The sequence below is a fragment of the Lithobates pipiens genome, unplaced genomic scaffold, assembly GCF_037356315.1.
Source record: "Lithobates pipiens isolate NorthernLeopardFrog02 unplaced genomic scaffold, aLitPip1_a1.2 Scaffold_18, whole genome shotgun sequence".
NCBI classification, from domain to species: domain Eukaryota; kingdom Metazoa; phylum Chordata; class Amphibia; order Anura; family Ranidae; genus Lithobates; species Lithobates pipiens.
This window is the reverse complement of record NW_027507758.1, coordinates 548,261,516-548,275,082: the sequence shown is the minus strand read 5'-3', so window position 1 is coordinate 548,275,082 and position 13,567 is coordinate 548,261,516. Positions and strand designations below refer to the sequence as shown.

The 13,567-nt window shown below is 41.9% G+C and overlaps 1 protein-coding gene across 3 annotated transcripts in view; it reads right to left on the bottom strand.

The window, feature by feature from the left end:
- The window catches only part of KLHL29 (kelch like family member 29), a 1,407,189-nt gene that overhangs the window by 440,962 nt on the left and 952,660 nt on the right, over nucleotides 1–13,567 (bottom strand). For all 3 annotated transcript variants that reach the window (XM_077488859.1, XM_077488857.1, XM_077488858.1), the window contains one exon: nucleotides 8,406–8,553. In XM_077488859.1, the coding sequence (XP_077344985.1) occupies nucleotides 8,406–8,553 (148 nt within the window). The remainder of the gene's footprint in view (nucleotides 1–8,405; nucleotides 8,554–13,567) is intronic.

The following is a 13,567-nucleotide window of genomic DNA, read 5'->3' as shown; positions in this document are numbered from 1 at the left end:
CGCCACTAGTTGCTAGGCAGAACGGGGAAATGCTGTTTACAACGGCATTTCCTCGTTCAGCCGCCCCGTGAGACGATCGCTGGTATGCCCGCGGCGACCGAGTCCGCGGGCCCCGCGACCGGACTCACGGGGTTCCCGACCAACACGCGAGCGTGCCGCCGGCGGCACGCTCGCGATGGCAGGGCGGCATTAAAGATTGGACGTACCTGTATGCCAATATGACTTCCCGTGCCATTCTGCCGACATACATCGGCATGCGCTGGTCGGGAACCGGTTAAGCCCTTCCTGTAGTAGGGGGGCCACAATGTGACCCTGTTTTCCAACTGAACACCTACAGTACATTGTCACCACATCACTCGGCCTTCCAATGTAGACTATAAGTGACCATTTTAACACGTATTATGTAGGCATGATCCTCAGTTGTCACTGTAAGAAATTCCGCCCTGAGAAATGTCAGTCATCGTGTATGTAGAGGGGAAATATGCTGCAAAGAGGCTGGTGAAGCAGCACTGAGATGCAACCAAGGATAAGAAAATTTGTCAAAACTATTTTTTTTTTTGTGTTTTTGTTTTTTAAGGGCAACTATTTATGGTACACGGTGTTTTGGCAAACTAAATTCATTCAGTAAGGGTTTACATCCAAATGAACAATCTGAGAATTCTAATACTTAAAGCTTTGTTACATATTTGTGGTGTGATTAAATATATGTTATATATCTATTTCATGGCTTCTAATTGTTACATTACATATTGCTCCATTTTCAGAGTCCGTCTGTATCTGATGCTTTAATTAGTGGAAGGATCAAATGGTTGAACAGACACGTAGAAAGGACATTTTTGGAGCTGGTGACAATGAGTTGGCGCACACATTTTAAAGCACAACATAATAATATAAAGCCAGGTCTTTGCAGCGGGGATTTTGGAGTGCAATCACACACTGCACTGTGCTCATTACCCAGGATTGATGTTCTAGGACTCGGTGTGTTTTATGAAACGCATAGCTCTGAAAATCCTTGTCAGGAACAAGCAGTTTGGTCTATCTATAACGTCGGTGGGAGGGGATCCCACAGTTGTGCCAATCACAATCGCTACGTTTCTATTTCTGGGAAGGGGTCTTAGTGGCACTGAAAGAATGGGAGCACTCATTAATAATGCACCGATTATTTTAATTACTAGCCTATATAATTGTATAATTGTACGCTGCCATTCTTCCTTGCTGCTGGTGAACAAAGTTATGAAATTCTCATAGCTCTCCATTGTAATATTATATGGTTTAAGGTTTTATTACAAATAAATCCTGTACATTTTTATATTGATATTAACTGTTAGTGGGTTGGAGGAGAACGGGGTAAAAAGAGAAATTAGGATTTATACACATTAGGTCAAATGTCCTCCAGGGGATGGAGCCAGCTGAATCATGCATGGTCATACACTTCGGGCAATGCATCTTACAGAAGGTGACTACAGGATCTTAACATTTATGCCAGTGACTCTTACACCAAATTTCTCAAGGTGAGGGCCCCTGGTGGTCTTACACTTTTCCTACTCTGCACCCAACCAGCCTGGGTCTGTTTAATTGACCCCAACCATCTTCCATCTCCAGCTGTCTCTTTCTTTTCTCTCCTTTCATCATCTTCCTTTTCATCTCTCTCTGCCCCCCTGCTCTTTGCCCCCCACCTTTTAATTTTTTTTTATCTCATTAAATGACCAGTTGAAGCTTTGTTTCCATATATCCATGTGAATTATTCCACACTCCAGCCTGCCTTAAGGTTCAGGCACCCTGTGTTGACCCCCAGTCTTATCCAGAGGGTCCCTGTTGATCAACAGTTTATTCTTTAAAAAAAAAAAGGAAAAAAAAAACACATCCCATAGGTGTAGTTATACACATTGTTTTGTCTTGAGTCTACTGTTGATATCCCCTGCGTGGGAATGTTGCATGTGTATTGTTTTTTTTTGTATATATATTCCAATAAAAAAAAATATTGTACCAGAAAATGTATGAAAGGGCATAAATTGCAAGGCTTAATGTTAGCCCTGCCAGTTATCAGTGGTTAAAGTACAAAATCCCACTTATTCTACTCTCAGCAATATCTCAACAACATAGTGACTCAATTGTTCTGTAGTGCAAGTTAAGAAGGAGTTAAGACTCCTTTTTGTGACAAAGTAAATCTCTGAATTTCTGACACATAGTTACATAGTAGGCGACATTGAAAAAACACACAAGTCCATCAAGTCCAACCTATGTGTGTGATTTTATATAAGTATTACAGTGTATATCCCTGTATGTTGTGGTCGTCCAGGTGCCTATCTAATAGTTTTTTCAATTATCAATGCTCCCTGCTGAGACCACCGCCTGTGGAAGGGAATTCCACATCCTAACCACTCTTACAGTAAAGAACCCTCTACGCAGTTTAAGGTTAATCCGCTTTTATTCTAATTTTAGTGAATGCCCGCTTCTCTTATTAAATTCTCTTTCGTGGAAAAGCTTTATCACTATCGTGGGGTCACCAGTACCGTATTTGTACTATGAAATCATATCCCCTATCAAGCGTCTCTTCTAGAGAGAAAATTATTGTTTTATCTCTGGAGTTAATCCCCTTTTTAATGCATGCCAATATTCTGTTTGCTTTGCTTGCAGCAGCTTGGCATTGTATGTCCTTTTCCATCCTAAATTCCACAGAGGATCTCCCCCTAGTGAGTATATTGCATTCATATTTTTTGCCACCCAAATGCACTATTTAAAAATTTTCTACAAAACCTCATTTGCCATGTAGTTTCCCACCCCGTTAATTTGTTTTCGATCTTCTTACAAAGTTTTCACATCCTGCGGAGAAGTTATTGCCCTGCTTAGTTTAGTATTGTCTGCAATACAGAGATTGAGTTGTTTATCCAATCCTCTGGGTCGTTTATGAATAAATTAAATAGGATTGGTCCCAGAACAGAACCCTGGGGGGCCCCACTTTCCACCCCGGACCATTCAGAGTACTCCCCATTTATCATCACCCTCTGAACTTGCCCCTGTAGCCAGTTTTCAATCCATGTACTTACCCTATGGTCCATGCCAGTAAACATGCCTTTGTACAGTAAACGTTTATGGGGAACTGGATCAAATGCTTTTGCAAAATCCAGATACACCACATCTACGGGCCTTCGGGCCTTCCTTTATCTAGATGGCAGCTCACCTCCTCATAGAAGGTTAATAGATTGGTTTGGCAAGAATGATTCTTCATGAATCCATGCTGATTACTGCTAATAAAACCATTTTCATGACTAAAATCTTCTATGTAATCCCTTATCATCCCCTCCAAGAGATTGCATACTATTGATATTAGGCTAACTGGTCTTTAATTCCCAGGGATGTATTTTGGCCCTTTTTTAAATATTGGTGCCACATTGGCTTTTCTCCAATCAGCTGGTACCATTCCAGTCAGTAGACTGTCAGTAAAAATTAGGAACCCTTGGGTGCAAGCCATCTGGTCCCGGTGATTTATTAATGTTAAGTTTTCCAAGTATATTTCTAATTCTGTCCTTTGTTAGCCAAGAGGGTGCTTTCTGTGACGTGTCATGAGGACAAACACTGAGGCTTTGGTTGCTGAAATCCGATTCCCTTGTGAAGACTGAGGAGAAGAATAAATCCAATACCTTCGCCATCTCCCCATCCTTTGTAACCAGATGTCCTACCTCATTCTTTATGGGACTAATATGGTCTGTCCTCCCTTTTTACTGTTTATATACTTAAAGAATTTCTTGGGAATTTTTTTGCTCTCCTCCGCTATGTGTCTTTTGTGTTCTATCTTAGCTGCACTAATTGCACTCTTACATATCTTGTTGCATTCTTTGTAAAGTCTGAATGCTGATGATGATCCCTCAGCCTTGATTTTTTTTTAAGGACTTCTCCTTTGCTTTTATATGCATTATTACATTAGAGTTAAGCCATCCATGACTTTTGTTCGTTCTTTGTTTCTAAGATTTTATCCCAATTTATATCTTCTAGCAAGGTTCAAAGTTTAGGGAAGTTGGCTCTTTTGAAATTCAGTGTCTTTGTGCTCCCCTTGTGTTTCCTATTTGTGTTATTTATACTGAAGCCAATTGACTTGTGATCACTGTTTCTTAAATTGCCCCGTATTTTCACATCCGTGATCAGGTCTGTATTGTTGGTAATCGGGGTATCTTGTTATGCCTGGTTTCTAGTTGGTACGTCTACCATCTGACCCATGAAATTGTCCTGCAAGACATTTAGGAAATGACGAGCCTTAGACGAATGCTTGGTTCCCTCTGCCCAGTCTATGTCTGAATAATTAAAATCTCCCATTATGATAACACTTCCCATCCCTGCTGCTAATCCAAATTGTGGTAGGAGATCCGTCTCCCCCTCCTCCCTCAGGTTCAGGGGCCTATAGCATACCCCCAGTATTATTCTACCCTTAGCATCATCGTTTTGGAGCTCCACCCATAAGGATTCCACTTCCTCCCTAGCTTCCTTATTGATGTCATCTCTCACATTCACTTGTACATTATTCTTGATATATAGGCATACCCCTCCCCCTTTTTTACCCTCTCTGTCTCTTTGATAAAGGGAATACCCTTGAATGGTTGCCAGCCAATTATGAGAGCCGTTGAACCAGGTCTTTGAAATTCCCACAAAATCAAAATCCTCCTCGTTCAACAGTATCTCTAGTTCACCCATCTTGTCCGCCAGGCTCCTGGCATTGGTGAACATGCCAGGTAGTTTAGACCGGTCACATACTGTCCTCATTTTGTGTTTTCCAAAATTGCAAATAGGACTTGTTACTACACTTACCTTGGGTTTATGGACTTTTGTCAACTTACCACTAATGCCCCCAATACTACCCTCTGGAATATGTTCATTGCTTACCATTTCTACCTCTGGACCCTCCCCCATCTTGCCTAGTTTAAAAACGTATTTTCGGCCAACTTCACTCCCAGCAGAGCATACAGTATGTTGCTGGAGAAGGAGAAGGAGCTGAGTCATTGGTGTCTAAACTCAGTTCTCAAATACCTACAACAGGTCATATTTTTGAGATTTCCTTCACCTTGTACATGTGCTTTAAATCAATGTCAATGGCTTGGTATTTAGTAGACATGTGCAGAGTAAAATATTTCGTTTCGGAATTTCGTTTTCGTCTGAAAACTTAATTTATTTAGTTACTCCCGAAATTCGTTTTTATTTATTTCGTTTTTCGTTCAAAAATTGCATTCGTCCGAAAATCCACATGAATCACGGTCGAATCTGTCTTTGAAGGCTTATGGTGTCTGTCGAATGTATAAAGAAGATTCGACGGAGCTAGTATATAGCATACTTTAGAACCCTATTAAAGTCTATGGGACTCCAACGTTCAAAATCTAAAGTGCTCATTTTAAAGGCTAATTTGCAAGTTACTGTCCTAAAAAGTGTTTGGGGACCTGGGTCCTGCCCCAGGGGACATGTATCAATGCAAAAAAAAGTTTTAAAAACGGCCGTTTTTTCGGGAGCAGTGATTTTAATAATGATTAAAGTGAAACAATAAAAGTGTAATATTCCTTTAAATTTCGTAGGGGGGGGTTGTCTATAGTATGCCTGTGAAGGGGCGCATGTTTCCCGTGCTTAGAATTGTCCCTGCACAAAGTGTCATTTATGCAGGAAAAAAAGTCCTTTAAAATCACTCGCAGCTATTATGAATTGTCGGCTCCCGTAATACAGAGAACACTCATTGAAAGTCATTGATAAAAAAATAAATAAATAAATAAAAAAAAAGCGTGGGGGTCCCCCAAATTCAATTACCAGGCCCTTCAGGTCTGGTATGGATATTAAGGGGAACCCTGCCTCAAATTTAAGAAAAAATTTGACGTGGGGTTCCCCCTAAATATCCATAACCAGACCCTTCAGGTCTGGTATGGATATTAAGGGGAACCCCGCGTCAAATTTAAAAAAAAATTGACGTGGGGTTCCCCCTAAAAATCCATACCAGACCCTTTATCCGAGCACGCAACCTGGCAGGCCGCAGGAAAAGAGGGGGGGACGAGATAGCGGCCCCCCCTCCCTCCTGAACCGTACCAGGCCACATGCCCTCAACATTGGGAGGATGCTTTGGGGGTCTGTGACCCCTCAAAGCACCTTGTCCCCATGTTGATGAGGACAAGGGCCTCATCCCCACAACCCTGGCCGGTGGTTGTGGAGGTCTGCGGGCGGGGGGCTTATCAGAATCTGGAAGCCCCCTTTAACAAGGGGACCCCCAGATCCCGGCCCCCCCCCTGTTTGAAATGGTAAGGGGGTACAAAAGTACCCCTACCATTTCACAAAGAAAGTGTAAAAAATGTTTAAATAAAACAAACACACTTTTGAAAAATTCCTTTATTAAAAATAAAAAAATAAAAAAAAGATTCCAGCGGCGGTAATCCACTCTTGCTATCCAGCGACGGACGGTCATATCTCCAGCGATGTCTAATGTCATCCAGCGCAGCGCAGCATCCTTCTTCTGTCTCCGTGTAGGAGACATTGCAGGCATTCCGGCGGCTGACGTTTGTTATATACGGAGGGCGGGGCCACCCGTCACCTGACCCCGCCCCCCTCTGACGCAAGGGGAAACCCGGGGTTCCCCGTGACGTATAGGGGACCCCGCCCCCCTCTGATGTAACGGAAACCTGCCTGTGTTACATCAGAGGGGTGCGGGTCACCCCTACGTCACAGGGAACCCCCGGGTTTCCCCTTGCGTCAGAGGGGGGCGGGGTCAGGTGACGGGTGGCCCCGCCCTCCGTATATAACAAACGTCAGCCGCCGGAATGCCTGCAATGTCTCCTACACGGAGACAGAAGAAGGATGCTGAGCTGCGCTGGATGACATTAGACATCGCTGGAGATATGACCGTCCGTCGCTGGATAGCAAGAGTGGATTACCGCCGCTGGAATCTTTTTTTTATTTTTTTATTTTTAATAAAGGGATTTTTCAAAAGTGTGTTTGTTTTATTTAAACATTTTTTACACTTTCTTTGTGAAATGGTAGGGGTACTTTTGTACCCCCTTACCATTTCAAACAGGGGGGGGGGGCCGGGATCTGGGGGTCCCCTTGTTAAAGGGGGCTTCCAGATTCTGATAAGCCCCCCGCCCGCAGACCTCCACAACCACCGGCCAGGGTTGTGGGGATGAGGCCCTTGTCCTCATCAACATGGGGACAAGGTGCTTTGAGGGGTCACAGACCCCCAAAGCATCCTCCCAATGTTGAGGGCATGTGGCCTGGTACGGTTCAGGAGGGAGGGGGGGCCGCTCTCTCGTCCCCCCCTCTTTTCCTGCGGCCTGCCAGGTTGCGTGCTCGGATAAAGGGTCTGGTATGGATTTTTAGGGGGAACCCCACGTCAATTTTTTTTTAAATTTGACGCGGGGTTCCCCTTAATATCCATACCAGACCTGAAGGGTCTGGTTATGGATATTTAGGGGGAACCCCACGTCAAATTTTTTCTTAAATTTGAGGCAGGGTTCCCCTTAATATCCATACCAGACCTGAAGGGCCTGGTAATTGAATTCGGGGGACCCCCACGCTTTTTTTATTTATTTATTTATTTATTTTTTTATCAATGACTTTTAATGAGTGTTCTCTGTATTACGGAGCCGACAATTCATTATAGCTGCGAGTGATTTTAAAGGACTTTTTTTCCTGCATAAATGACACTTTGTGCAGGGACAGTTCTAAGCACGGGAAACATGCGCCCCTTCACAGGCATACTATAGACAACCCCCCCCTACGAAATTTAAAGGAATATTACACTTTTATTGTTTCACTTTAATCATTATTAAAATCACTGCTCCCGAAAAAACGGCCGTTTTTAAAACTTTTTTTTGCATTGATACATGTCCCCTGGGGCAGGACCCGGGTCCCCAAACACTTTTTAGGACAGTATCTTGCAGAATCTTTTCTCTCTGTCAAATCTTTTTTCTCTGTCGAATATTTTCTCTATATAATCTTGGACTAATAGAGGTAAGGTTAGGCACATTCGAACACAGGTTCTATAGACACAGATTGTTGTCAGAGTCATGTCGAATCTCCTATTCTATATCGAACTGTTGTAACAATGAAAACGAAAATAAAGCATTTATTTATGTCGGATCTTTCGTTTTTCGGATTTTGTGCTTTCGTTATCGTTTGTCAAAACGAAAACGAAAATAGCTGAAATTCGGACGAAAATGCATTCGGACGAAAACGAATGCACATGTCTAGTATTTAGAATAGCTACTTTATCTAAAGAAAATTCCCAGAATGTGGTCTGTTGGGAGTACTTCAGGAGTGAGGCTGGGAAACATTAGGCTAAATGAACCTTTTCCATTTACCCATTATGGACAAAAGATAGGTTTGGTGTGAGGTATAAGAGATATACAGTATGTTTAACTTGCAGCTTGAAAAGAGTGTCCACTCACCAGGATTTTCCCCTTTCCTCATCTGCTTAGATGGTGGCTCTTCTGTATCCCATGGTGTAGACTGGTTGATTGGAGTCTGCCCCCACCTCACGCTGGTAGCCAGCAGCTGACCTTGAGTTTGTTTCTCGGCCTTGGAAAGCAGAGGGGTCTGAAAGGAACCAAAAAATTCAGTTATATTGATGCCAAAGTGCTGCAGGTTTTTTTTCTTATTAAAGGTGTCGTGTATTTCCAGGATGGACGCTGACTTACTATGTGTAAAGCAATGTTAGTAAATAGAGTGAAGTTGTGCTTATTTTGAATATTCATTCAAAAATCTGATGTTTCCCCTCCAATATATTCAAAGGGAGCACAGGTTATTCTTATTTATTTACATTATCTTGCAAATTAAACATTATATTTGCCAAGTGAACAGTCTCTGCTCCTTTAGTAAATCAACCCAACTGATGTGCCTTGTGAGCAGTAAAGCACAACCATTGTGTAATACTGCAATGCAGGAAGCAAGGGCAAAGAATGTGCAGATATGGCTGCCTCTGAGAAATAATATACAATACACACAGAAAAAATATTCATTATATATATATATGTACAGTATCTCACAAAAATTAGTACAGCCTTTACATTTTTGTAAATATTTTATTATATCTTTTCATGTGACAACACTGAAGAAGTGACACTTTGCTACAATGTAAAGTAGTGAGTGTACAGCTTGTATAACAGAGTAAATTTTCTGTCCCTCAAAATAACTCAACACACAGCCATTAATGTCTAACGCGCTGGCAACAAAAGTGAGTACACTCCTTCGTGAAAAAAGTCCAAATTGGGCCCAATTAGACATTTTCCCTCCCCGCTGTCATGTGACTTGTTATAAGGTCTCAGGTGTGTTAAATTTGGTGTTATCGCTCTCACTCTCTCATACTGGTCACTGGAAACTTCAACATGGCACCTCCTGGCAAAGAATACTTTGAGGATCTGAAAAAAAAGAATTGCTGCTCTATATAAAGATGGCCTAGGCTATAAGAAGATTGCCAAGACCCTGAAACTGAGCTGCACACAGTTGCCAAGACCATACAGCGGTTTAACAGGACATGTTTCACTGAAAATAGGCCTCGCCATGGTCAACCAAAGTAGTTGAGTGCACTTGCTCAGCGTCATATCCAGAGGTTGTCTTTGGGAAATAGACGTATGAGTGCTTCCAGCATTGCTGCAGAGGTTAAAGGGGTGGAGGGTCAGCCTGTCAATGCTCAGACCATACGCCACACACTGCATACAATTGGTCTGCATGTCTGTTGTCCCAGAAGGAAGCCTCTTCTAAAAATGATACACAAGAAAGCCCACAAACAGTTTGCTGGAGACAAGCAGACTAAGGACATGGATTACAGGAACCATGCCCTGTGGTCTGATGAGACCACGATAAACTTATTTGGTTCAGATGATGTCAAGTGTGTGTGGTGCCAACCAGATAAGAAGTACAAAGACTAGTGTGTCTTGCCAACAGTCAAGCATGGTGGAAGGAGTGTCATGGTCTGAGGCTGCATGAGTGATGCTGGCACTGGGGAGCTACAGTTCATTGAGGGAACCATGAATGTCAACATGTACTGTGACATACTGAAGCAGAGAATAATCCCCTCCCTTCAGAGACCCCAGATAAACCTCCAAAATGACCACTGCCTTGCTAAAGAAGCTGAGGGTAAAGGTGATGGACTGGCCAAGCATGTCTCCAGACCTAAACCCTATTGAGCATCAGTGGGGCATCCTCAAATGGAAGGTGGAGGAGCGGAAGGTCTCTAACATCCACCAGCTCTGTAATGTCATCATGGAGTAGTGGAAGAGGACTCCAGTGGCAACCTGTGAATAGCTGGTGAACTCCATGCCCAAGAGGCTTATGGCAGTGTTGGAAAATAATGATGGCCACACAAAAGATTGACACATTGGGCCCAACTTGCCAGCGGTTTAGACATTAATGGCTGTGTGTTGAGTTATTTTGAGGGGACAGCAAATTTACACTGTTATACAAGCTGTACATGCACTACTTTACATTGTAGCAAAGTAATTTCTTCAGTGTTGTCACATATATAATACAATATTTACAAAAATGTGAGGGGTGAGATACTGTAGGTTTATGAGCTCACTGAGGACATTATAAGAAGGCAGAAAACACAGTAAGAAACAATTTAATTAACAATAGGTCACAAGGCCGTTATGGTGTAACTAAAGGCAAGACTTTTTTCTAGTGATAAAGTGGAGAGAAATTAGAACACCTATTAGATTGGTAATGCTGTTTGGGCCCCCATTAGGCAGATTCAGCCTTTTTAATTGTGCTGTTTACCATTATCATTGAAAGTGAAAGAAACCCCCAAATTAATATACAGGGAATCTTAGGCACCTTTCACATGTGCGGATCCGTATTCAGCCAGCTGTTTACTCAGCAGGGATCGCTCTGTTGATACCTGCCGAGCCGGCGAATGACAAGTCCGTCTCTGCACATTGTGCAGAGATGGACCTGTCCCATCTCTGCTCTCCTCTATGGGGGTATCAGGTGATTACGGACCACCTGTCTGTTTTCATACAAACCGCCAGACAGATGGAAAATAGGGTTTCCATCCATATGGATTTTGCAGAGCTGATCGGATCGGGGTGGATCGGATGTCAGCGCACATGTCACTTCTGACATCCGTCGCTCCATAGAGATGTATAGAGCGACCGTTCAGATCCGATAAAAAAAGCTGGCAGGCGGATCTGAACGGTCCACACGTGCGAGAAAGCATTTACAATGGGGAAACTAATTTTGGTGACATGGGGGGTCCCTAGGGAGTTCCCTTAATTTGCAGGGATTTTTCCTCACTACCTGTTTTGGCTATGAGACAGGAAGTGAGGGAGAAATCTCCCCAATGGGACATAGATGGCAAAAAAAAGAAACAAACAGGGGTTATAACCATCCCTTACTCTATCCAAAAATTAAAAAAAATTGCCTATAGTTCTACATTAAGAAGCAAAAGCGTATTGATTATATTTGGGGAAAAAAAGGAACGTTTAGGGCCACTTTAATTACCAAGCTACTAAAAATGTAAAATAAGCAGCAGTTGAAATCACTGAATTAACATTTTCGCATCTCTTTCTAGGAACTGGACAGTAGTCAGGATGCAAACCCACTACCCAACATCCCCACATATACCTCAGGGCCCTCTAATTCCTCCTGTATTGAATTGTATTCTAACTGTACTGTCTGCCCTCATGTTGTAAAGCGCTGTGCCAACTGTTGGCGCTATATAAATCCTGTATAATAATAATAATGTGCATGCTTGCTGTTACATCATACTCAAAACACAACAGGTGCAAGGTCAATGCAGATGATGAGAACAAAGTATTTTTTCCTGGTACTCACAGAAGAAAAGCCTTGCTAAAGTTACACATATTTATGGGGGTTAACAAAGATTGGCGTACTAAAAAGTCTGCTTTAAATACACACTTTATTAGCAGTATGTGCACCAAATAAATAAAAATGTTGAACAACAATTCCACAATGTGTAACATGGTAGTGGTGAGCATACATGTCCATACATATGCACCGCTCCTCTCCCTCCTGCAATGCTGCTCCTCACTGTCTGACCCTGTTCACTACAGTATTTACGTCACTGCTGTAATGGTGTACATTTTAGAACATTTTTTAAGAACATTGGTGCAAGTGCTTTATAACTTTGGTGCAGAATTTTGGACATTAAGAGAAATGGTCACATAATACTTTTCATGGGATTTGGCAGTCTAGCGCAATGTCACATAGAACTTGTGTATTGGCATTCTTGATTTTAAAATGTATTGATGTTTATACTATTATTATATTACTACACCATTATGTTATGTGGCTAATGTACAAACATCTTATATTAACATGGACCTGCATCCATGGGTCAATTTATATAATTTCCCTCCTTCTCTCCTTATTATACAATCAGAGAGTGAAGAAAAAAAACATTTTCCCTGAATGTTAAAAACCTGGAGCAGTGTCATGTCAAGCTGACCAAAATTTCCCATAGACGCCAATGTTAAAAACCAGGAACAGTGCCATGTCAAGCTGACCAAAATTTCCCATAGACGCCAATGTTAAAAACCAGGAACAGTGCCATGTCAAGCTGACCAAAATTTCCCATAGACGCCAATGTTAAAAACCAGGAACAGTGCCATGTCAAGCTGACCAAAATTTCCCATAGACGCCAATGTTAAAAACCAGGAACAGTGCCATGTCAAGCTGACCAAAATTTCCCATAGACGCCAATGTTAAAAACCAGGAACAGTGCCATGTCAAGCTGACCAAAATTTCCCATAGACGCCAATGTTAAAAACCAGGAACAGTGCCATGTCAAGCTGACCAAAATTTCCCATAGACGCCAATGTTAAAAACCAGGAACAGTGCCATGTCAAGCTGACCATGATTTCCCATAGACGCCAATGTGTCTGTACTTGCGTAAAGTGAGGGTAGGTAAAGCGGGGTATGGCTGTATTGACAAAAAAAAAAGAGAAAGAAAAAAATAACTTTTTTGGGCACAGCAAGAAAAATGGCACTGCTTCTTATCCCTTTCTGCTCTATCCAAAAAAGATAAAAATATATTTAGACTGGAGTTCTTCTTAAATGATAGTCAAGTGCACATTAGCATAATCCCATATAATAACAGCATAAACAGAGGCTGTTTGAAGCTAAAGTGCTCTGAGTGGGCTGTATTGTGCTTCTCACCTCCAAATCGAACATGAAATTATTACATTAGCAACTGCAGAGATGTTTTTCTCATCACTTGCTGACAATGAGTTATTGCAGGGAGCAATGATGTATTTTACAGAGGAGATGCAGCAACAATAAAATAAAACGCTTAAAACTTACTCCTGAGCTGATATCATGGCATCTTGGAAAGTACCATCAACATTAAAATGCCTTATGAGCTGTTTTGTATGAATAGCTGTTTAAATAATCATTTTTTTTATTTAAGGAATAAAGCCCGTTCTTCACCTTTCAATATTTCTGTTTTGTGTTAGGATTTTTTTTTTTTTGCTTTAAAATTTAAATTCAAATAGACTGATAAGAGTGAAACACCAGAGGATTTGTGAGTGCTCTTGCGGTGTATTTAACTGAGATGGAAGAGGCGTAAATACTATACAAAAATTACGGGATTTGG